The sequence below is a fragment of the Capsicum annuum genome, chromosome 7 (genome assembly GCF_002878395.1).
Source record: "Capsicum annuum cultivar UCD-10X-F1 chromosome 7, UCD10Xv1.1, whole genome shotgun sequence".
In the NCBI taxonomy this organism is placed as follows: Eukaryota; Viridiplantae; Streptophyta; class Magnoliopsida; order Solanales; family Solanaceae; genus Capsicum; species Capsicum annuum.
In genome coordinates this window covers 60,751,854-60,777,800 of record NC_061117.1, presented here as the reverse complement: position 1 = coordinate 60,777,800, position 25,947 = coordinate 60,751,854, and the positions used below count along the sequence as shown (strand labels likewise).

Below are 25,947 nucleotides of genomic sequence, written 5' to 3'. Positions count from 1 at the left end.
AGATATCATATTCATGGAATATGATTCACTTTCAAGATGCCTTGGTTGTGAAAGGATAGACACATGAAGCTCAAAATCTCGTACTAAAGGCATAATACTGAGAATGCTTATCATTCGCAGTATGAGAGCTCAGCTTGATCATTACTGATATACAAATTGAATGCGAGCTCTTGGAATTGGAATAAATTCAGCAGCGGATCGCAAATCTTGGTGATTTTCTCGATCTCATGAATGGAGAGTCCTCTGTAAAATCATCCTCCATGAACCCACCCTTTGAGGATATGCTTCAACAGCAATCACACAAGGGTAGATTTCTACCTCTCGTGTAAAGACCGTCCATAACCCAGCAGCTAAAGTACATTACGTAGTCCAAGGATTTGCGACTTACCCATTCAGTGATTCCTACATCCCTTGGTGGCTGTTCCACTTATAAATTGAACACAAAGTGTGGATAAATTAGTTAATAGACCTAACTGGATTAAGATTTAGCAAAAATGGATTTCACATGCTGATTCCATTATTGAAAATCCAAATATAATAACTTTAAATCAAAAGAAATTCAAGCAAAAACTATGCAGTGATACCAAGTTTTTTAATAAAAGGATGACTTGACTTTAGGCGCAATGTGAAATAATAATGCAACCCAGTGTATGAAAAGTAATACAATGTGTAAACTAAAAACGCATACTATGCAACCAAAATGTATTTTGGAAAGAATAAACTTTTAAAATCCACCTGTTTGTCACGGCTTTTGTTCTGATAATAATTTTCCTCTGCATGCTGCAATACTACGTGAAAAAGTAGCATGGGTGTGTTTTCCAAGTTAACATGACTCACAATCTAATGTGGATAAACTAGACAGACTAGGCACCATCTTTTGTAGCTTAGATAGACTCGGATGTCCCAAACATTTGTGAAATAGGTCTGGAGGGTCTATAACAGAGCATGCTGTGAAGGAATTTGAAGAGGTAAGATGGTAAAGGCCTTGTGATTCATGTCCTGTGCCAATCATATGTCCCGTACTGCAGTCCTGCATTAGAAAAGAATCATCAAAAAAAGTTATGCTACAATAAAGGACACGTGTCAAACGACTAACAGATGCAAGATTAAAAGGACAACCAGGGACATAAAGAACAGAGTCTAGATTGATAGAAGATAGGGGTTTGGCTTGTCCAACTCCTTTTGGTTTTATTCGGATCCCATTAGCTAAAGTAACAGCAGAAAGGGATTGTGAATAAACAATATCAGACAGAAGTGATTTGTTACCAGAAATATGATCAGAAGCACCTGAGTCCACGACCCATGATCCAAGAGTACTAGATTGTGAAACACAAGCAAAAGTATTACCAGCAACAGAAGTATTAGGCTGGGCAACTGAGGCTACTTGTGGAGATGTTTGCTTACTTGCTCAATACTGAAGGAACTCATCATATTCTGTCTAGGCAATATGAGCATTATTGGATGGTCGATTAAGCTGTGGAGATGTCTGCTTACATGCTCGATTTCAAAGAAACTCATTATATTCCTTTACAACAATAGGATCATAACTAGGTGGTGGACCATGCAAAATATGACATATATCCTGAGTGTGTCCAACCTTATGACAATAACTACACTTTGATCGAGATTTTCCAGAACGACCTCCTCGTCGATTCTTCATAGGCTGATATGTTTGTTTCTATGGTTTGAGATGAAAGAATAGAGGAGTCAACAGTGGGTGATGAAATTACTTTGTGACTGGGAGGCACGGCAAGATGAAGTAGACGAGAGAATGCCACATCAATTGTAGGAATCGTAGGACTAGCTAAAATCTGATCACGTACTGAATCATGGTCAGTAGAAAGTGCAGCAAGTGTAAGAACTAAAAACAACATTTGTCTGTGCTCTTGTTGTTTTTCCACATCCGCAGTGACGGGCATCAATGTATCAAATTCTTCCATGACTGCTTGTACTTGTCCCAAGTAAGTAGACATATCGGACTCCTGTTTCTTCAAGTTGGTCATTCAAGATATCACATCATAAAAACGAGATATGTCATTAGTGTATAGAGCACGAGCCTTTTCCCAAACTAAAGAACATGTCTGGAATAGGTGAAACAAGGGCATCAACTTAGAATAACTAGATCGCCATAAGAGACTACATAATTAAGCGTTAACTTTCTCCCATTGTTCTTTGGCTTTCGCATCTTCCGTGCTAGATTTTGCCTTTTCATCTACCACACTAACCTTAATCTTTAAGTGGTCTTGGACACCTTGATCTTTGCACCACAACTCAACAGAGGAAGCCCAGGCTAAATAATTTGAACTTCCCATTAATGGTTCGGAAGTGATCATAGGACTTGAACTTCCGATCCCAGTAGTTTTGGGGCCAAAAACATCATATACCCAAAAGACATCTTGGAAATTTTAACTTGAAAACACCAAGAAACAGGATCTGGATCTGAAAATTTTCTAAAAAAAAAAACAAAAGTCGTCGGAATTAGGGTTCCGGCGGTCGGAATCTACAATGACTTGTCGGAATCTGAAAAACAGGTAACTGGTTGGAGTCGGAATAACCGGCAACCCCAACAAAAAAGGAACCACTCAAAAATTCTACCAGAGAAGATCTCACGCGCCGGAGCATAATAGATATCGCCGGATTTCCAGCGGGTGCATGGGAGCGCGTGGATGGTTATGTTCCGGAGGTTTGGGTCAGGTTTTTGCCGCCTGAGCTTTCTGATCCTCTTGGTGGTGTTGTATTTTGCACACAATCCACAAAATAGATAATGACACAAATCCGTCACCGAAAATTGACGCACGGTGACTGAGTTATTTTTTTTTCTGAAGTTTCTCACCAACTCTGATACCATGTGAGAAATAATAGAGAAAATATTATTATTGAATTGTGTGTTTACATAATTACATCAAGACCCTATTTATAGACACTATAATACAATTATTTTCCAAGTAGGATTTTTATATACTATTCTTATTTCTACTCATATTCTAACAAGTATAAAGTTCCATTCAAATAAGCAGCCCATTCTAGCTAATGTTGGAAGTGTGAAGTGCCTTACTTACTGCTATAAATTCAATGAACCCTGATTTAGACTCCCCGAACCCCACTTGTGGGAATTCACTGGGTATGTTGTTGTTTATAGCCTATTTATCAACTCAACCCATTTTAACTTGCTCAATTTCAGCACAACCCACCCATTTGACACCCCTACTAGTATGTATTGAACCACCCAAAGTGTAGCCAATTATCTTACAACATGGAAAACCCCTTTACTAAAAAGGGAGCCTTGGAGTAACTGGTAAAGTTGTTGCCACGTGACTGGGAGGTCACGTGTTCAAGCCTTGAAAATAGCCTCTGGCAAAAATATAGGTAAGGCTGAGTACAATAGATCCTTATGGTCGGCCCTTCTCCAGGAGCTTTAGGCACCGAACTGCCCCTTTATGGAAAATTCCTTTACACTAAAAATACAAGTAAAATGTTTTGGATCTTAATATTGAATTATCCACTCTTCCAAATTATCTACTATCCTTTCTCTCCATAATAACCAAAATATACACAAAAATAGGCACAGCCTTCTATAACTTTTTTTTTCCCGACATCCAATTTGCTCATCCTCCAACTTGCATTGTCTCTGCCACTGCCATATGAAGTGTCCAATTTGATCATATTTCACACCTTTCTCAACATCTTAACATTCACAAAAGACATGGCATTCGGTATCAAAAGAAAGGGATGATCCGTGTAAGTACTTGTCTCTAATTGACACGACTTTTTCATTCATGTACTAACTAATAAACCGCGTTCATAGTTCTTTATTTTAAAATCTCGACAGGTAATAAAATACGACACCAGGAAGCATATTATGCTACCTTTCTGTAGACGAAAAAGAGAAAATAGAAAGCAAACTGCAAAACGTATCTCCTTTTATTATAGTCTTTGACACATTATGAAACAATGAGCATTTAGTGAAGATGATAGGAAATGCAGCATATCCCAACTAAAGTGGTAATCCATGTTTTAGCAGTAAGATGATGCAAAGCAAGATACCTGGTCATATATATTCTTGAAGATCCAGATCCATGCTGAAAAGCAGCTGCAGTTTTAAGTTGCTCCAAGTAACTTGTAACTAGATTAGGATGCTTGCACGCATCACATGATTTTTCACATAATGAACCAGGTACCTACTTTTTAAGACAATACAAACATGAGATGACATAAGCCGGTAAAAACAACATCTAGAAGTTACAATTTAAGACGGGCTATCAAGTATCAACAATCACGACTGAATATACCATCTCTCCAAAGCTCTCAAGTACGATTTTCCTACGACAACCAGAGCCTTCACAATACTCAACCATCTGAACATATGTCGGGCAAGAAGAATCGTGTTAGTTATAATGTATGAAAAGCTAACCGGAATAATTAGATTATTTTAAAAAAAATAAAGGGGGGGGGGGGGGGGGGGGGGGGGGGGGGGCTGTTTGAAGTATTCCTTTTAGTATTGCTTAAAATAAACTCCTGTAATATGCTTACATGATGTGACTTATTCAAATTTAGTAGCAAGATTGAGAAAGAAAGATTCAAACGAAAAATCAACTGGTGCCAGGTGATTCAACCATTTTCCTGCGGTAGTCCACTCCATAATACAGGACACTTCTGGAAGGCAACTGATCACGTCCAGCTCTACCAGACTCTTGATAGAATCCTTCCATTGATTTGGGAATATTGAAGTGACAGACCACTCTGACATCCTTTCTATCTATACCCTATAATAATAATTAAAAAAATATGAGCTCTGTATAATCCTTTTCAAGATTTGGAATTACAAGTTATCCTGGAAAATTGAATCAAGATAATGCATAGCATCCTGCAACGGAAGCAAGATCTCAGCAGCTGTTTGAGCCTCAGATACTCCATTGTCATCCAGACGCATTAAAATAGAGGCATCACACCCCATATCAGACATTAATGGAGAGTATAGTGAAATATGTTACTTGAATCCATCACTTAGAGGCTAGTAGGGATTATCTATTTTTGCAAGAGAACCCTTACCCAAAAGCTACAGTTGCAACTACTTGTGTTTTTGAAGAAATCCAGTCATCCAAGACAGAGCTCCGCGTTTTGTTGTTCAGCCCAGTATGATATGCTAGTAGTAAGTTAATGTACATGTCAGGAAGATGTATCATAGACAAAATTGCATAGAATTTAACTGAATCACTCATTACCAGCACAAGAAATGCCGCTGTTGGCTAGATGGATCGCAAGATCATCACACATCGTACGTTCCAGGCAGTAAATAATAGCGCACACATTTCCACAAGATTTTAGTAATTTACACACGTCAGCATATGGATACAGTTCTTAAACTGATAGTAGAAGTAGGTCTAAAGGTGATAGGATAATGATGACTGATAGGGTACTAATTGAAACACCCTGGATTTTGGCCCTTGGGAATATCCTGAGCTTTGAGCTCACTGTCCTGCAGATGACTTAACCATACGAGTCATATGGTGTTGGTACCGGTCAGGTGACCCTAGTCGTTATGTGACCAGTAGATGGTGGTTGGGTTTTCGGTCTTGATAATGACTTGATGGTACGAATCGTTAGGGGTGGTGATGGGTCGTTAGGACGATCCTTAATAAAATCAGTAACTTATTGACTTGACTTGGCTCAGAGTACGAGTGGCTCACTAAGAGCCGTGAGGAGTGGTAGGGTTGGGTCATATGTTGTCCAGTGTCCAATCCCTTGGATTCTGTCTGGATACGATTGGACCATACGAGTCGTATGGTCAGGTCACGAGTGGGGTCATGGAGTCGTATGGTGGACAGTGTATGGGTGTCCAACTCACTGTCTTGGTGACGGATCAAGGGTACGCGTCGTATGTTGTGGTCACAATTCAAGGGGGTCGACTCGTAACCACCTGCGACCTTTTTACGGTTTTAAGCTGGGGGCACTTTGGACATTTCCCACTTAAAACCCTTAAGACCTCACGTCCCTATAACACTTTTTGGTCATTCATTCCAGACTTTACAAGATTAAAGATCCTCTTTACTTTCTCAAAATCCTCTCAAGCAAAATTGGCTAGGGTTTTCTCCAAAGTGGTCATCTAAGGGCTTAAGGATCAATTCCTCTCCGTGAATATTTCTAATTCAGGCATGTGACTCTTCCCTCGTTATTTTACTAAAGGCATATGTTTTAATGTACGATTTTCATGGTATTGTTATGGTTTTGAAATAAAGGTTGGGGGTTTTGGAGTTCATGGTTGATTAATGTTTCTCATGATTTAATTATGGTTTTTCATGTTTTAATTATGGTTTTCCACGTGTGGATGCATGGGAATGGTGATTTAATTGAGGGGTCATAGCCCCAAATTTGATGATTTTGGCTTTGGTAATGGCATTGCCCTCAACCTGTTTGTGAAATTGTCAATGAGAATGATTTTGTCACATAGTTTGATTATTCTTGGAAACTTTGCATTGCATAAATGGTTAAAGAAACATGAATTGGTTTTGGTTGTTTTCATATGGTTTTCGGAAGGGCCTTGGTGGTCATGAATTGATTATAAATGGTTTTGATTAATTGGAAACGATGGAGTCTAATTTGGTTTAATGGTTTATATGGCATAAGGTAATAGACTTGCAAGCTCTAATTTTGGTATGACGATACCAATGGTTAATCCCTAATTAAAAGACTTTTTAGTGAATGGTTAGGAATGTGTAAATGATTTAATATGGGTTTAAAGGGGGTTGAGTAGTAAAGCCATATAAGGTGGAGGTCCCGGGGGGACCGACACTGGGAACTAACGTTTGCCGATGTGAGAGTGGTCTTGGTGACCGTGTGCATGATGTCATATTTTATATTTTTGGGATGTACTAGTATCTCGGGTTCTTTTCTCCGATTGTGCGGCTAACACGCACTGGGGCCTTTTTAGTAGGGGGCGCAGAACCCATATAGCCTCAGTTACATGCTAGCGTTCAGTTCGTTAACTGTCTTTGGGCGTTGTATCCCCACGCGATGCAGGAACCGCCCATACTACCATTTCTCCTGCTCAGTGACATAGATTCGGCGACAGCTTTTAGTCAGATTGAAGTGGTGAGCTTCCATACTCCGGAAGACCCCATTTCATGCTATTGACTTCTTTTCATTACTGTTATTTCTTTGGTTTTGGTTTTGGCTATGGTTGGGAGCATGTCCCGACCGGATGGTTTTTTTTTTTTTTTGGCTTAGTTTGGGTTTTTATTAATAAAAAATCAGTTTAATACATGTAGAGCAAAAAACATTACAAGACCATACATAAACTGGCCCAAATTAAAAATAATCCAACTAAAAACAATGAACCGGTCCTACATACTTAAAAAAGAGGAGGGTTTCCAAATCCCTCAGTTGAGCTGAGCTTTCCTTCCCTACGCCTCCTTCACCATGTTCCTGTTCACCAACCTTTAATTCGTTCTTCTGCATCTGTGGGTGATAAATACCATACCATTGTTGCTCGAAGTTGATGATTCCAGCTTGCATGAGTGAGATCTTTTCTTTTACATTTAGTGTGATGTTCACCAGCTGATTAAGCTCCCAACTTAATTCCTCCTTTGCTACTATTCCAGGTGAAATCTTCAGTACGTTCCCATGGTTTTTTGGTGCTAACACGCTGGGTCTCGTCTTCTGACCCTTGATTCCTTCTTCTTGTAAGTGTTCTGCATTTATAAGCTTGCTCTTTGCCCTATATGTTGTTGTTGACCCTCTTTTTCTTCTCCATATACAGCTATAGCTAGGATGGAGATAATGGGATACTCGGACCCTTTGATAGCTGAAGAAGACCAAGGAGCTCAGTCGGTTAAATCTAATCTGACTTGGTGACCCCTAACCTACTGAAAATCCCTTTTTGTTGGCTGGTGTAAATAGGCTTAAAGACATTCTTCTCTGCTTGTAAATATGGTGAAAGAAACCGTTGTAGCCTTTCCAATCCTCTTAGCATTTTGTTAAGCTTAGTCTCAGATAGGGACATTGCAGCTTGTCACTATTTAGTATCTTTCTACCTTCACTTGGTAGCTGGTTGAATGCTGTAAATATGAACTGTTCATGCTCAAATGCTAAGTTAGCTAAGTAATCCGCAAGTTTGTTGCTTTCTCTGAATATGTGAACTATCTGTACTTGTGTTGCAACAACTTCTTAATCCTATTTACTGTATTTGCAATTCTCCATGGTATTTCCCATTCCTGATTTAAAAATTTCTACATTGCTAGTGAATCTATCTGAATAATGATCTTTTCTTGTCCTGAGTGACTGCAATGATATGTTGCTTGCATTATGGCTTCAGCTTCTGCTACCATGTTATCTGTATCTTCAATTGTTGCTCCTTCAGCATAAATCAGATCCCCCTTTACATCCCTTAAGCAAAAGGCCCATGAGCTACTTCCTGGATTCCCTCTTGATGCACCATTTGTGTTATATTTACGCCAGCCATGCAGTGGTAGTTCCCATAACACCACCTTAGCTATTACTCTAGGCTTTAGCTGACTTAGCTGATGTAATATAGTTGGCCAATCCGTAGCAAATTCCATAGCTGGTTTCCTTACCTTCAGTAGCATCCTTAATTGTCTTGTGACATTGAATATTAGTCTATGCGTGCTAACTCCTTATCCTCATGCTTCTTGGTATTCCTCCTCCTCCATAATTCCCACATAATGATTGTTGTTATTGCTCTGAAGTAGGCTTTCTCTCTTTGTTTGACCTGAGCATTCCACCATGCATAGATTGTCTCTCTTAGGCTCCTTCCTTGTATGTTTATTCCAGCAAAAGAAGAAAAATAGGACCATGTCCTGTTAGCAGAAAAGGATCTCAATAGCACATGTGCTATGGTCTCTTGTGTTGGGTTTTGACAACACCGACACCTTGAGGGACCTTGAATTCCCCATCTTCTAACTGTGTCATCTACAGAAATTTGTCCCATCCACGTTCTCTACATAAAAAATACAATTTTGAAAGGAAGCCCTTCTATCCAAAGTTGCTTATAGAAGTCATTAGCTTCCTCTCTCTGCCTCACATTCTTTGATTCTGGTTAGAGGCTTTGTCGGACTACTATGGGCATGGGCAGTGTCGGTATTGGTTGGTATTAGTTGGATATTTGGATGTCGTTTGGTTGTGATTTTCGACTTTGGTTTTAAGCTTACTTTATTGTCTTTAGATTATTATTGTTCTATCTTGTTATATGTTCGAAATTCATCCGACATGGGAGTGCAGGGCAAGTAACGATTAGGTATTGGGGGTGGTCTCCGATCCTGGTTGGACTTGAGATGCCCGACACGACTAAGCCCTGGTTCGGATCGTGACAGATTGGTATTAAAGCCCTAGGTTCATGGTCAATTAGGAGTCCACAAAGCCGTGTCGAGTAGAGTCTCTTTTAAGGGTGATTAGCGAGCCATACTCATAAGGGAGAGGCTATGAGGCATTTAGGAATGTTTCTTTCTTGTGTTCTGTTTTCAAGCTGTAAAGTATAAGGTCCCGAAATCTTCTCTAATACCCATTTGTTCGCTTTTCAGATCATGCCTCTCAAATGATCTGAATTTCACGGAAAATCTTCTGTCCCACCCAAGGACAATGCTAATGGAACATGTCCTACTTATGGGGTCTAGACTCGGTCTAGGGGTCCAGTTCCTAATTGTCCTCCTAAAGTTCCTCCGGTCCCCTCCAATCCTTCTCGAGCTCCTCAGACTGATGTGACGAATGATGAGTTTTGTCAGTCTATGTTGGTAGCTTCTCAGGCCGAGCGGGGTGCTTCTGTTACGCCATCTTCTGAGGCCACAAGGGTTGGCTAGTTTATGAGGTTGAGCCCGCCTGTGTTCACTGGAGTTAAGGTTGAGGAGGATCTTCAAGGTTTTATTGATGAGATGGAAAAGATCTTCCGCGTTATGCATGCTACTAACGTGAAGGGTGTGGAATTTGTTGCTTACCAGCTGAAAAATGTAGCCTACCAATGGTATGAGGAATGGGAACGGTCTAGGGGTGACGATACTGAGTCAGTCCTATGGGATGATTTCTCTAATGCTTTCCTGGACCGCTTCTTTCCTCAAGAGCTGAGGGAAGCGAAGGCGGAAAAGTTTGTTAACTTGAAGCAAGGCAAGATGTCAGTCAAGGAGTATGCCTAGAAGTTTCACCAGTTGTCTCGGTATGCTCCGGAGGTAGTTTCTAGCATAAGGGCTAGAATAAGGAAGTTCACTTCCAGGTTTTCCCAAGACTTGATTTTGGAGAGTAAGGCTGCCCTGTTGAACAAGGACATGGACATCTCCAGGTTGGTTGTGTATATGCAGCACGTTGAGGAAGAGAAGATGAAGCAGGCAGAGATAGGGGAAAGGCTGAGCAAAAAGTTTAGATTTCCTGAGCAGGGTGGTGGCCAACAGTAGAGTGGCAGGGATGGTGGAAAGTGGTCCAAAAAGAAATGAGGCAATTCTGGGTCTTACTCGACGGCCAGTGCTCCCTACCCAAAGCCGTCGGGTAGCAGGCATTTTTATGGTGGCGATAATTATAGGGCATAGGGTGCCCTATTTCAGGCTAGTGGGGCTCAGTCAACTCCATCATATCCCCCTGCAGATTTTGTGGTCGATTGCATCGGGGTTACTGTGATGAAGGAAAGGACAAGTGCTTTAACTGTGGTCAGTCAGGGTATATGCTTAAAAGTTATCCTGTTGGTAAAGTTGCCTCTGGGTCAAACAAGGTTCCCGTTGCCTCTTCATCAGCCCCGGCACCAAAGGGTGCACCATCTGGCTCCAGCACTGGACGGAACCGACTCTATGCTCTCACTACCCGTCAAGAGTCCGAGGCATCGCCTGATGTTGTTACTGGTATGTCGAAACTCTTTTCCCATGTACTGCTTACTTGATCCGGCGTCCACTCTTTCATATGTAACCCCATTTGTGGCTGTGCATTTTGGTTTTGGTCCCAATTATATTTCGGACCCTTTTTCTGTTTCTACCCCGATGGGTGACTCTGTGGTTGTTAGGAGAGTCTATTGGGGTTACGTGGTATCTGTGGGTGGTCGGGAGACTTCGGTGGATCTGTTTGAATTAGACATGATTGATTTCGATGTCATATTGGGGATGAATTAGTTGCACTCGTGCTATGCCTCTCTAGACTGTCGGACCCGTAAGGTTATCTTTAAATTCCCAAATGAGCCGGTTATTAAGTGCGAGGGTGGTTTCCTAGCTCCTAAGGAGAGGTTCATATCATATCTTAGAGCTCGGAGATTAATCTCCATGGGGTGTCTCTATCATCTGGTCCGGGTTAAAGATTCTAACTCGGATGGTGCTTCTTTACATTCTGTCCCGGTGGTGAATGAATTTCCGGAGGTATTCCCTGATGACCTTCCTGGTGTTTCCTGGTGTTTCTCCCAATAGAGAGATTGATTTTGGGATAGATCTCATTTCGGATGTTCATCCTATTTCTATTCCCCCGTATAGAATGGCTCCGGCTGAGTTAAAAAAGCTTAAGGAGCAACTAAAGGATCTATTAGACAAGGGTTTCATCCGTCCTAGTATTTCTCCGTGGGGTGCACCGATTTTATTCGTTCGTAAGAAGGATGGTTCCCTTCAGATGTGTATTGATTACAGGTAGTTGAATAAGGTAATGATAAGGAATAAGTACCCTTTTCCAAGGATAGATGATTTGTTTGATCAGCTTCAGGGTGCTAAGTTTTTCTCCAAGATTGATCTTCGGTCTGGGTATCATCCGCTAAAGATTAGGGAGGTGGATATTCCTAAGACTGCTTTCGGTACTCGGTATGGGCATTTTGAGTTTCTGTTATGTCTGTTGGGTTAATTAATGCCTCGGCGGCATTTATAGACTTGATGAATAGAGTCTTTTGTCAGTTTCTGGACTTGTTCGTCATTATGTTCATAGACGATATTCTAGTGTACTCGAAGAGTGAGGTGGATCATGCCGATCACCTCCGCTTTGTGTTGCAGACCCTGAAAGATCAGTAGTTGTATGCCAAATTTTTGAAATGTGAATTCTGACGTTGTCACTTTTCTGGGTCATGCCATATCTAGTGAAGGGATCATGATGGATCCGCAGAAAGTTGCAATGGTTAAGAAGTGGCTTAGACCCATGACTCCAACCGATATTCGTAGCTTCTTGGGTTTAGCTAGTTACTATAGGAGGTTTGTGGAAAGTTTTTCGACTATAGCTGCCCCGTTTACTAAGTTGACTTAGAAAAAGGTAAAGTTCTTGTGGTTTGATGCTTGTGAGGGTAGTTTTGAGAAGCTGAAGGATAAGCTGACTTCAACACCTGTCTTGACCTTGCCTGAAGGCACGAATGGTTTTGTAGTCAATTGTGATGCATCCCAAATAGGGCTTGGTTGCGGTCTTGATGCAGCATAGCAAGGTGATAGCTTATGCCTCCAGAGAGTTGAAGGTGAATAAGAAGAATTATCCTACTCATGACTTGGAGCTTTTGGCTATGGTGTTCGCATTAAAAATCTGGCGTCACTATTTGTATGGAGTTCATGTGGATATCTTTTCCGATCATAAGAGTCTGCAATATGTGTTTACTCAGAAAGAGATAAACCTCAGGCAAAGGAGATCGCTTGAGCTGCTTAAGAATTATGATATGAGTCTTCACTACCATCCAGGTAAAGCTAACGTGGTTGTTGATGCTCTTAGCAGGTTATCCATGGGGAGTCTAACTCATGTGGATAAGGGGAAGCGAGAATTGGTGAAAGATGTTCACCGTTTGGCTAACCTTGGAGTTCGCCTCTTGGACTCTGAGGATGGTGGTGTGTTCGTTCAGGAGGTGGCGAGGTCGTCCCTGGGTGCTGAGGTGAAGGAGAAGCAAGTGTTAGATCCTATCTTGATGAGGATCAAGGGTGATATAGGTGGGCAGAAAGTAATGCTTTTGAGGTTGGTGGTGATGGTACCAAGGGAGATTCTGTGTTCCAGATGTGGATGGATTACGAGAGAGGATCTTGGCTGAGGCACCTGAGTCGCGCTATGCTATTTGTCCTGGCTCGACGAAGATGTATCATGACCTTAAGGAGATGTATTGGTGGAACAATATGAATCGGGATGTGGCTAGTTTTGTGGCTAAGTGCATGGTATGCCAACAAGTGAAAGTTGAACACATAAAGCCCGGAGGGTTATATCAAAAGATCGAGTTGCCTGTGTGGAAGTGGGAAGTCATCAACATGGATTTCGTTACCAGTCTTCCTCGGTCTCGGAATCAGTTCGATTCGATTTGGGTCATCATGGATAGGATGACTAAGTCTGCTCACTTTTTGCCAGTGAGGACTAATTTTTCGATAGAGGATTATGCGAGGTTGTATCTCCAAGAGATCGTGAAGTTGCATGAGGTACCTATTTCTATCATCTCGGATCGTGGTACGCAGTTTTCCTCGCACTTTTGGCAGTCATTTCAGAAAGGTTAGGGGACCAAAGTGAGTCTAAGTACTGCTTTCCACTCACAGTCGAATGGGCAAGCGGAAAGGACTATTCAAACATTGGAAGATATGCTTTGTGCTTGCATGATTGACTATAGTGGTAGTTGGGTTAAGCATTTGCCTCTTATAGAGTTTGCTTACAATAATAGCTACCACTCTAGCATAAGGATGGCTCCGTTTGAAGCCTTGTATGGTAGGAGGTGCAGGTCTCCTATTGGGTGGTTCGAGGTTGATGAGGCGAAGATGTTTGGCCTGGGTTTGGTTCACCAAGTCATGGAGAAGGTGAAGGTGATTCGGGATAGGCTTAAAGCTGCCCAAAGTCGCAAAAATTCCTATGCGGATATGAGGCGTAGGAAGTTAGAGCTTGAGGTTGGAGATAGGGTGTTCTTGATACGTGAATTCCTAGTTCGAGACCTTTCACACGAAGCCAAACGTGTGAGTTGCAACGACTCCAAGTCTTGTTCACATCCTTGGCCGTGTGTGAGGCCCTTGTAAGCCTATCCAAGGGCCTATACTTATTAAAGTGTCAAGAGGCCCAACAAAACACCCCAAACCCACCCAATTAATGCCAAGGGTATTTTGGTCTTTTGTCCCTCCTTTGTAATTGACTATATAAGCCATTTGTTAGGGCTAGTCTTTTAGTTAGTTCATTCATATCATAGAAAACAACAAGACTTGTAATATTTTGACTTGTCTTTCTCATTTGGAGAGGCTCAAAATCGATTCTCACTAGTAGAGTGATACTAGAGTTGTATCTTGGCTAGAAACTAGGTTCTTAGGGTGCTTTGAGTTTCTCTTGGTCCAAGTAAGAACTTGGTATTGATATTCATTAGTCTTAGGGTCCTTTCTCTTGTTAGAGTTCTTAGATCAATGAATATTGTGTGTCAAGTTTCTATCTCTTTTTTTGTAAATCTTGTTAACATGATGTTGTTGAATCTAAAAGTCTAGTGAAGCCGTGTGAGGCTCTTTCGATTCACTAGAATTATTGTTTTTGTTGTTCTTGTTGTTAAACTCACTTTTCTAGTTCAAACAAGTGTTGCAAGCCTAGTGAAGCCGTGTGTGGCCATTTTCGATTCACTAGCACTTTGTTGTTCATCTTGTTATTCTTGTGTTGGTTGGAATCTCTTGATACACACCTAGTCTTGTATCATTTAGTATCAAAGCTCAAGGTTTGGTTTTGTTCTTACAAACCCAATCTTGGGAAGCTCTTACCAAAAAGTGTGTTCTTGAGCATCTTGGTCGAAAATTGGTTGTAGATCTACAAAAGATTTTACTTGTTTAGTTTGTTTCTTGTGTTGGTCTCTCACGTTTCTGTACCTGCTTTCTAACCTTTAGTATTAGCACTATTCTCGTACATTCTTTTTCTCCATTTTCTGCTACCACCAATGTTTCTTGTGCTTCAGTTATTGCAATATTTCCTTTTTCTGTATGTTATGTACTGCTGCTTCCCACATAACATTTATTAGTTGTTGTCACTGCTTTCATTTCCATATTCCTTTTTTTTTCTTTTCAATTTTCAAATTGCTTTGAAATGCTTTACTCGAGCCGAGGATCTACCAAAAACAGCTTCTCTATCTCTACAAGGTAGGGGTAAGGTCTGTGTACATTCTACCCTCCTCACACCCCACGTGCGGGATTACACTGGCTATGTTGTTGTACATTGCCACTGGACATTCCAGAAAAGTGCTCATAAACTCTATATCTTAAATTGGAACATTATTATCATTATATAGAAAATTAGTCTAGTGTACAAGCTCAGAGAAACATTGATAAAGCCCAAAACATGTCCATAAAATAAACCATGTATAACCAAAAAAGACAGAAGTGCAGTAAATTAACCACAACCATCAACAAACACGATATATTGAAAAGTCACCTGAAGTCATGGCCCCATGCAGAGATGCAATGTGCCTGGATTTTTCAAAGTAAAATGATAGTAACAGATAAATAGTTAAGAGAAACATCTAACAGAAGTAAATGGAGATCAAGTAAAACCTCATCAACGGCAATGAGATTTAACAATCCTCTGGCAAGAATCTTTGTCAGTTTTAACATAAACCCAGATGTTGCAATTAGTTCTGGTGTCACGTACAGTAACCTTACAGTTGGCTTCCCAGATTCGAGGTCCTCGTATATATCTAAAGATTCAAAGGAAAAATGCAATCATATACATGTTGGACCCTCACGTTTCTCTCCACGGTTTGAAATACATTTCCAAGCATCTGGCTCACACTTCAAATCGTTCATGACTGAACCAATTTAAGGCACCTATATAATGAATCTTTTCTTTTTTTAACAGGTAACAGATTTGTACTATAAACCAGTACTTAGGTAGTACCCGGAAACCATATTTACAAACACAAAGCTAAAGAGAAGCTGCCCAAAAAAAAACAAACCTAACATGAATAAAAATCATCTACAACTGTTTCTATATACAACAACAACAGACCCAGTGTAATCCTACCGGTGGGGTCTGGTGAGGGTACAGCATATGACCCTACCTCCTAGAAATAGAGAGGTCGTTTCGATAGACCCTGGGCTCGAGTAAAACACTTCAAAGCAATTTGAAAATTGAAAGAAAAAAAACGGAATACAGAAATAAAAGCAGTGACTACAATGAATAAATGTGATACGGAAAGCAGTACATAGCAAATAGAATAAGGAAATATTGCAATAACCGAAGCACAAGAAACAGGTGGTAACAGAAAAGTGAAAATAGAGAATAAGAAACTACGAGATATAATTGTTTCTGTATCTGCAGAGAAAATCTTGTTCACCAAAAAGAAAATAAAAGAATACAGTTAAGTTTAATCTTTTCTATTGTGTTACTTCTATCCTCAAAACATTTGACATTTCTTTCCGTTCAGATGGTCCACCATATACATGCAAAGATGATCCTCATCTATCTTTGTCTCTTGCCCCAACTCCAGCTTCCTCCCAGCTAAAAAGAGTATCAACAGTCATACTAGGCACTGATGAGGAGATGCTCTGAGATTGATAAAAATCTTCCATAGTTGTTTTGTGACTCTACATTGTAGAAATAAGTGGCTCACCGTCTCTCAGCTTCATTCCCACATAAATAGCATCTTGAACATAGAGGGATTCCTCTCTTTATCAAGTTTTCATGTGCCAAAACAACTTATTTTGCTAACAGCCATGTGAGGGAGGGAGTGTTTAAAGTTCAGATGGAGGGAGTAAAAGATAAAACTTCAGAGAGTTATCAAATGATCAAATATCTAGGCAAATGGGATAGGAAGAAACTGATCCCTGTCAACCATGCTGATAAAAGCTAAGTTGCTCGGATTTTTCACTTTCGGTGTTGCACCCCTATCGACATGGCATGGGTGTGGGATCCATACTTGATTTGGTGAACCAATTTTGGGTACTTTGACCAAAATCGATGGAAAATTTTTGGACAGATTCAATGTTTTTGAAATAAAAACAAAAGCGAAGGTGAAATTGAAGAAAATGGAATACATTGTACGCAGAAATTTCTACATCACTCCCTTTCTTTTACCTCTTTCCAGGAAAGTCCTCTTGATTTCCTCCAATTTTCCACATACTATCTCATAATTTAGGTTTTATAACTCTATTTTTAGATATTTGAATTATGTTTAGCCGAAACCCTACATCCGTATCCACACCTGGATCTGTATCCCCGAATTTTAAAATTCAAATCATGAAGGATTCGACCTCTAGATATGCATCCGCACAGAGTCCAAGCAACTTGGGATCAAACGATTCAAGAAATCTGCAGTACTAAAAATAACCTCACCTGTATATTTGGTTGATCTAAATAAAATATCAGAAATAAAAGTATCGGCTACGCCTCTCTTTTCTCCATTATCATCAATATGTAAGGGTCCACACAGACTACAAACAACCTTGTTTTGGCTATATCAAACTAGCTTGAGATTGTAGATAAAAACATGGTCTATCTCAAAAGAGTATTTTCGAAATCAACTATCAGCCACTAATCCCGCTCCCACAATAACTTCACCATGCTTCAGAAGATATAGACTTGAAACTTCTTTATAGATAAATTAACTTATCCATATTCACCTTATTTTTCACTTGAACTGTCTGGGTTGATGAAAGAAACTCAGCAGGAATTCCTTTTCCTTTCAATGTTGAAACTTGATTTTCCTAAGCAAGAAAAGGAAAATTTAGAAGATAAAACTATGACAGCTACTAAATAGAAGACTAAAAGCAAGATTCTTATACTGTACTTACCATGAGAGCTGAAAGCAAATGGCAAACCGATGAAAGGAGTCAATGTTGTGTCCTAGAATTTCCAAGCAAACGCAAAAATAGAGTAGCTTGTGCTTTCTTTATAAGGTAAATCAAACAAAGATAACAGAAATCACCTATCAAAGGACTAACAACAAGCACAATTCCTGGTTTTGTTAAAGCAGGAACCTGATAGCACATGGACTTCCCTCCACCAGTTGGCATGAGGCAAAAGTAGTCCCTTCCTACATAATGGCTAGATATATTATTAACACAGGAGAATTAACAGAAAGCAAAGTTTATGGCTGACCAATATTTAGCTATTGCATTTGTTTTTCTAGTTGCCGATCATAACTATAGTACCAATTTCGAGATTGGGCACACTATGAAAGGTCTTTTAGATGCACATATTCCTTGTGTGTGTGTGTGGGGGGGGGGGGGGGGAGCTCTCAGGCACATTCTCCAAAAACTCTCTCTCTCCTACTTCCAAGGAGAGAGAGAACCCTCTTTCCGGCAGGTCACCTGAGAACTACCAACCTCCTCTCTCCCAGCTATCTCCTTCTGTGATAGCTTTTCTTTCATATCTCTACAACAGTTTCTATACAGACATGGGGAATAACAGGATTTTTTTTTCAATGCTGGTTTCAAGTCTTTCGACATTACCAGATGGTCAGCTGATGAGCAGGTGTGGTTTGACTTGACTGGATGGAATGAAGCAGAAACTTGATGAGAAGAATAACTCTCAGCAAAAAGGCGACGGAGTGAATTTGTTTCGTCTTGAAAGAAGCCTCAAACGACAATAAGAATGTTGTGGGGAGATGGAGAATGAAGGATCAATTGGCAGAATATTTTGGTACGAGAAAGTTTAATGCTCACGGAAGATTTATGAGCATTTTGTCCCTTAAAGATGCAGAAAGAACAGTAATTATTTTGCCAGAAGCCTTTAATGCTGGTTGGAGAGACATTGCATTCAAGATAGGTAACTCCATTAATTACAACCAGCCAAAACCCTTCAAAATTCCCCACTGAACGGCTGATACTAAATATCCCTATGCTAAGGTAGTTGAAGATAGTAAATGGCAACCAAATATCCTTGAGAATAAAAGACAAAAGAGGGATCCACCTCTGCTTCATCTGATTATAGCAAAGGTTTACTCGTAAGATGCATCATTGGAAGTTTCAGCGATTTTACCCCTGAGTTGCCTACTCTTTCTGAGGTTAGAAAATGGGCCTCTGCAACTTGGAAGAAAGTATTCGGGATAAATATCTATGAGAAGGCAGGAAGCTCATTCCTTTTTGAATTCCCTAACAGGAATATGGCTGAACAAACTCTCCAAGGTGTGTGGACCTGGAAGAAATCAAGGTTAGGTTGGAATGGTAGAACCCCACTGTTGGGTGTACTCTGGTTGTACAAAAGTGCAAAACGACTTGGATTAGAGCGATCGGGCTTCCTCTTCACTTGTGGTCGCAAGAAATATTCCGACAAATCGGAGATCTTTATGGTGGCCGGAAATCAACTGAGGAAGAAACTGAATTGAAGAATCATCTAAAGTGGGCGCGGATCGAAGTAATGGGGGATGGTCGGAATATCCTAGGCGAAGTTACGCTCATGAAAGAGGGTCTAAAATTCCTTATTCCAGCATGGGTGGAGAGAAAACCCACTTTTGAAAGAATTCTGGTGGACCTTCCGGAGACCGGTGACGGAGAACCCCCAGAGGTACAAACAATAGCTTTGTCCAGCAGTCCATAGAGCTCTACGATGTTACACTCTCTACGATGTTATAGACTCTGTGGGATGTTTGACAGCTGTAGACTGGAGAATACAGGGACACGTGGGGCCAACAATTTCAAATTTTAAAACCCATGTGGGGTCATGCGAAGAAAAGGGTTTTGCTTTGGTAGATATGCCTCATCCTTTGGGCCATTATGACAACAACAAGAAGACTGGGCCTGATCCAGCCCAAAAATTTATAACAATATAGTGAAGAAGCCTAATTGCAATAAAAGGGATCTGCTACTCTTAGAGCATCAATGACAAAAACGCCGACATCAGACCAATCCATTAATTCTTCTGAAATACTGCAGTTGTTGACACCAGATGGCGGCAGGCAAATCATACTAAGGGAAAAAGAAAGAGGCGAGAATTATGTTGAGGGGGAAGGAAATGCACAAGGGGAGGTTCCAAATCAAGAACAACAACAAGTCACTCACAACTCAACAATTAATGGAAAATTCTGGGAAGTGGAAGATGTGACACCACTACAAACAGAACAAAATTATGCACTAATGGAAAAGGAGTTGGAAACTACTGTGTGGGTTTAAAAAAACTTGGTAAAACTCAGCAAGATGTTTGGAATTGATTACAAAGGCCATGAGAAGGAGACCCTTGAATTATTCATGCGAATTGATGGAAGCAAGCAAGCGAGGAGAATTGAACATGCTATAGATATCGAGAAAACTAAAAGCAAAGGTTCTCTTGAGCTGAAAAATCTAATTACATTTGATGTGAAATTTAAAAGTGGTGGAGGCAAAGTCGGGGGGGAGGGAAATATTCAGAATGATCAATGAAGATAAAACTAATTACATGGAATGTGAGGGGATTAAACGATCAGGGGAAGAAAAGAGTGGTCAAAAATCAATTTTTAGGCTGGAAGGCAGATATTGTATAAATCTACAAGAGACTAAATTAGCGGGAGACTGTCAGCATCACATAAAACATATTGGGGGAGGAAGATGGACAAGGTTCGCTTGTCTAGAAGCTAGTGGTGCTAGAGGTGGAATTATCATGTTGTGGGATTCCAGAGTTTGGAAGGGAGAAGTGTTACAAATAGGTTCTTACTCCCTAACTTGTAGATTTGACGCAATTCTGCAGGATTTCTCTTGTCATATTTCTAGTATCTATGCACTGAATGGTAAGGTAGAAAGAAGATTAGTTTGGGATAAATTGGGAGCCGTGAAAGGTTTGGCAAAAGGACATTGGGCAATTTGGGTAGACTTCAATGTCTGCAGGTTCCATTCTAAAAAAAGGAACTGCAACAGGAGGACATCTGCAATGGTTGAATTTTTGGACTTCATTAAGGAAGTAGAACTTGTAGAAGATGACTCTTTCACATGGTTCAAAGGAGATTGTCAAGAAGTTGCTTCAAGAATAGACAAATTTTTTTTTCTTCTGAATGGGATAGAAACTTCAGCAACATAAAGCAAGTGTCTCTGCAGAGGTTGGTTTTTTATCATGTGCCTATTGCTCTTCATTGTGGCACTTGGGAGGCTCCTAAATCATATTTCAAACTCCAGAACTGGTGGTTGTCGAAAGAAGGTTTTGTCGATAAAGTTAGAAATTGGTGGGACTCTTTTGAATTCTCTAGAAGCCTTGATTACATCTTAGCCTCCAAGCTTAAAGCCCTCAAAGGGAAGCTCAAGGAATGGAGTAGGAGTGATACAGGGAATCTGAATCTACAAAAGTCAAGGTTGCTCAATCAAATGGCAGCAGTGGACTCTATCTTGGAAACTAGAATGCTGACAGAGGAGGAAGTGGCTGAAAAAGCTGGCTTATTTTTAGATCTTGAAGAAGTCCTCAAGAATGAGAAGAGTGCATGGAGACAGAAATCTAGAGTACTATGGCTCAATGAAGGGGATAAAACACTAAGTTTTTTTATCAAGTGGCAAATGCAATCACATTGATAAACTAGAGGTGCAAGGGGAAAATATATTGGAACCAACCAAAATAAAAGAAGAGACAGTTAAATTTTACAGTAATCTATACACAGAGTAGGATGAATGGAGACCAACCATGAATATCAGAAACTTTCCTACCATTACAGAAGCTGAAAAAGAATTTTTGTAGGGTGACTTTGAAGAGCAGGAAGTATATAATTGCCTCAAGATGTGTGCAGAAGATAAAGCTTCAGGTCTAGATGGTTACACGATGGGGTTCTACATCAAGTGTTGGGAGATTTTGAAGCATGACATCATGGAAGTTTTGCACAACTTCCACTCACAAGAAATGTTTGAAAAAAGCTTCAATGCTACTTGCATAGCGTTGATTCCAAAGAAGAAGGGGCAAAGGAGTTGAAAGATTTTAGACCAATTCGTTTGGTAGGGAGTTTCTACAAACTAATCTCTAAAGTCCTACCAGAAAGGTTGAAAAAAGTGGTGGAGAACTTGGTAGACTCTTAACAAATGGCCTTTATAAAAGGCAAACAAATTATGGATGTTGTGTTAATAGCTAATGAGGAAGTAAACTCAAGAATCTTCCAAAAAAAACCTGGCATTTTATGTAAACTTGACATTGAGAAAGCATATGACCATGTCAACTAGGATTTTATCCTAGAAATCCTTAGACAGATGGGCTTTGGTAACAAATGGGTTAACTGGATAAAGTTTTGTATATCCATAGTAAAGTTCTCAATTTTAGTCAATGGAAGCCCTGAAGGTTTCTTCAACTTTCAGAGAGGAATCACATAGGGGGATCCCATGCCTCCATTCCTATTCATTATAGCCATGGAAGGGCTTAATAGCATGATAAAGGTGGCTAGTACTAATGGATGGGTCCAAGGTTTGAAGTGACTAGGAACAATAATCAAAGAATGGAAATCACTCACCTGCAGTATGTTGATGATACTCTAATATTTTGTGAAGCAGAAGAGGAGCAATTAAAGTTTTTGAGAGTGATCCTAATTCTGTTTGAGGCTATTTCAGGTCTTCACATCAATTGGAGGAAGAGCCACATCTATCCCATAAATCAGGTGCTTGATATAGAGCTTTTGGCTATAATTCTAGGAGGTGAAGTGAGCAATTTACCTACTGTTTACTTAGGCATGTCTTTGGGATCCAAATCAAAGGCCAAAGGAATTTAAAATTCTATTTTGAAAAAGTGTGAGAAGAAATTGTCAAGGCGGAAATTACAATACTTATCCCGAGGGTAGGTCACTTTAATTAATGTTGTGCTGGATGCTTTGCCTACCTACATGCTTTCCCTTTTGGGCAGGAGAACTTTCCTCTGGCAAGGGAACAAAGAAAAAAAGAGTTTTTCACCAAGTCAAATGGAAAGATATCACTAGAAGCAAGAGACAAGGAAGACTTGGCATCAGAAATTTGAAGCATCAAAGCAAAGCTTTGAAGCCTAAATGGCTTTGGAGATATTCACATGAACCTCAAACTTTATGGAGTAGAGTCATTAAGAGCAAATATGGGTACGAAGACAGTTGGGTTTCCAAGGAGGTCACCACTCCATATGGAATCGGTCTCTGGAGGTCCATAAGATGTTTTTGACCATTTCTCAAAGATCATTCTCACATTAGAGTGTTTAATGGAAACAAGACCAGGTTTTGGGAAGACAAATAGATTGGAACAAGGTGCCACCTAGACCTATTCCCAGATTTGTTTGTTCTGGCTCTAGACCGACAAAGAACAATAGGTGAGATGTGGACAAAACAAGGTTGGGACTTGAGGTTCAAAAGAAGTTTAAATGACTGGGAGATACCTAGACTTCTGGAACTATTTAACCAGTTGAAAAATTTTCAGGGAACACAAAATGGAGTTGACTGCCTATGGTGGAGTGAAAACACAAGTGGAATATACAAAGTTAGCTCTGGCTACAAGATCTTGACTCAGATTGAGCCACACCTCAATTACTGCCTTGGAAACATATTTGGAAAATGAAGGTACCTTTTAAAGTATCTTGTTTCACCTGGCTTCTAGCTAAAGACGCAGTTTTAACACATGAAAATCTAATCAAAAAGAATATTGCTCTTTGCTCTAGATGTTTCCTCTGTCAAAAAGAGTTAGAGACAGTTAACCATCCGTTCTTGCACTGCAGCATAACGGACCAACTATAGAAGAGTTTCATCTATCTCAGAGGCATATGGACAATGCCAAGCAAGATTGCTGACACTCTTTTTTGCTGGGAGGAGGCAGGAAGTGGTGCAGGGAATAGAGAGAGATGGAGGATTATTCCATCATGTATATGGTGGACCATCTGGAAGGAACGAAATGATAGATGCTTTGAAGATGAAAAAATTCAGTCCAAAATATTAAGCTTAACTGTATTTTGCTATTCTGTTTTTGGTGCACAAAATTGTATTCTAGTGACACTGAAGCAATCCTAGATGGCTTAAGCACCATTTAGGTCTGACTCTCTTTTGGTAGATTTTGTAACTATTTCCTTGTAAATATGGTTTTCAGTACTACCTAAGTACTGCGTCAATACAAATGTTACCTTGATTCGGATAAACTAACTACTTTTTTGCTACAAATAAATTAATTGGACTTGGTGCTCTATTTGATTTTGCTTGACTTTTGATTCAAAGGAAAAAAGGCATAAGGCTAAATAACTAGCTCAAAATGCTTTTTAAAAGATTACATGGCACAATTAGGTCGAATAAACACTTTTTGAATAAGTATTCAGCTGCTTGGATTCTGTTTGATTGTATTTGATTTGTATTCACCCAACAAAATCTAAAATAGGATTCACATTACATTCCACATTCTTTACTTATCCAGCAGAAAACAAAAGGTTAATAAGACAAAACTAACAAGACAAAGAATAGAACCAAGGTAGAACTTTAATAACTAATAAATCGTACCACAAATAGCATAGTTTTATGGCACCTACTCTTTCATAATGCACAATGCAGTTAACTCATTAACATTGAAAGAACCTTACCAGATAAAACAGCTTCAATAGCTTCCAATTGCTTCCCCCTGAAATCAGAATGTCCAAAGTGCCATCTCAAAAGTTTGACTAAATCTACCTTCCCAAGCACATGCTTCGGACGTCCACAATTACTTTGAATTGGTAATGGTGATTTCTTCATTTCCACCACCAAAGCTGAAACAATACCCAATCATTTATTTCAATTTGTCTTGCATCTTACTACTCTTGCCAATAAAATTTACTGATCAGAGGATTTCGCGGAAGTCCCTCAAACTGGCCAAGTCCCAGACACAATTTTTCAATTTTTAAGAAAATATATATACTTAACATGCCCAAAATTCTAACTTTGAAATAATTTGAATTTCTCTTCATATTGGAAACAAAAGACAGCTCAACGAAACAACCAGAAAAAGACACATCCATGCAAGCAAACGCACAATCTGTCAATGAAATAGAAAATTCAGGCAAGTCCTAGTAGACCAACTAGAAAACAACAACAACAGCACACCCAGTGGAATCCCACAAAGTGGCATCTGGGGGCGGTACCCTATCTCTACCTCGTGGAGGTAGAGAAGAGGGTCTGTTCCAAAAGACCCTCGGCTCAAGTAAAGCAAATCAAAGTAGTGATGGAAGGAAATGGATAACGGCAGTGAAGAAAAACATGACAACTAATAGGAAAGCATGACGGAACATATATGTAAGGAAACGTAATATCAACAACAAGGTGCGCTCACCTAAACATAGAACTAGACAACAGCATTACATTAAAATTCTACATAAATTTTGAAGGAAAGAACTAACAAATCGGACAAAAAGTTCAAAAAAATTCATGATATGAACAGCATTATTGAAGTGCAAACGATACCTTGAAAGATAATTCCAGCGAAAGAAGCGGAACGGAGGTTTTGCCGGGAAAGCGCTGAGTGTAAATATGAAATTGAAGAAATTCAGGAATTTGAAGCTATATGTTTCAGCGCAACTGGTTTTCTCCTCCGAGGCCAAATTGGTCCACTGAGAACCGTTATTTGCGTAGAATAATTAGTTGACAACAAATATGATTATGTTTTTATATTTACATAAAAAGACTAGTGTTACGCTAGCACGGCTCAATATTAATTCTTAAAAATTTTATATTATGTATAATTCTATTATTTAATTAAAATTTTTATGTATTTAATTGATAAATTCTAAGTTGTCATATATTATTATATTTAGATTGATGAAATTTGTATAACAATATTTTAAGTTGTTTAAACTTTTGTGACATTGATAATCAATTATATTTTTTAAATAATTTATTTTTTAATTACTGTGATTTATAATATTTTTTCTTCTATTCTACTAATTAGAAGTGACATAGTAAAATTATTATAACAAATACTTGTGATAATTTTTTAGGTGGTCTCATATAAGACGTCAAGTTAATTTAAAACATCAAAAAATAATTTATATTTTTAAGTGGTCACATATAAGACATCAAGTTAATTTAAAACATCAAAAGATAATTTATATTTTTAAGTGGTCACATATAAGACGTCAAATTAATTTAAAACATCAAAAATAATTTATCATTTTATATCTATTTTATCTTTTTTTATTAAATATGATTAATTTTTAAACACTTAAATGACTTATAAAAAC

At 39.4% G+C, this 25,947-nt stretch overlaps 1 protein-coding gene across 1 annotated transcript in view; it reads right to left on the bottom strand.

Moving 5' to 3' along the window:
- The window catches only part of LOC107855750 (ATP-dependent DNA helicase Q-like 3), a 29,566-nt gene extending 4,236 nt beyond the window's left edge, over positions 1-25,330 (bottom strand). The window contains 18 exon segments of the mRNA XM_047393981.1: positions 736-840; positions 1,012-1,030; positions 4,045-4,178; positions 4,290-4,355; positions 4,614-4,767; positions 5,050-5,143; positions 5,223-5,357; positions 7,022-7,041; positions 7,349-7,801; positions 8,230-8,570; positions 8,726-8,813; positions 15,298-15,332; positions 15,417-15,551; positions 17,478-17,567; positions 17,655-17,662; positions 17,789-17,896; positions 24,316-24,480; positions 25,172-25,330. Coding sequence (XP_047249937.1) covers positions 736-840; positions 1,012-1,030; positions 4,045-4,178; positions 4,290-4,355; positions 4,614-4,767; positions 5,050-5,143; positions 5,223-5,357; positions 7,022-7,041; positions 7,349-7,801; positions 8,230-8,570; positions 8,726-8,813; positions 15,298-15,332; positions 15,417-15,551; positions 17,478-17,567; positions 17,655-17,662; positions 17,789-17,896; positions 24,316-24,466 — 2,136 coding nt within the window. The 5' untranslated portion in view covers positions 24,467-24,480; positions 25,172-25,330.
- Between the last annotated feature and the right edge of the window lie 617 nt (positions 25,331-25,947).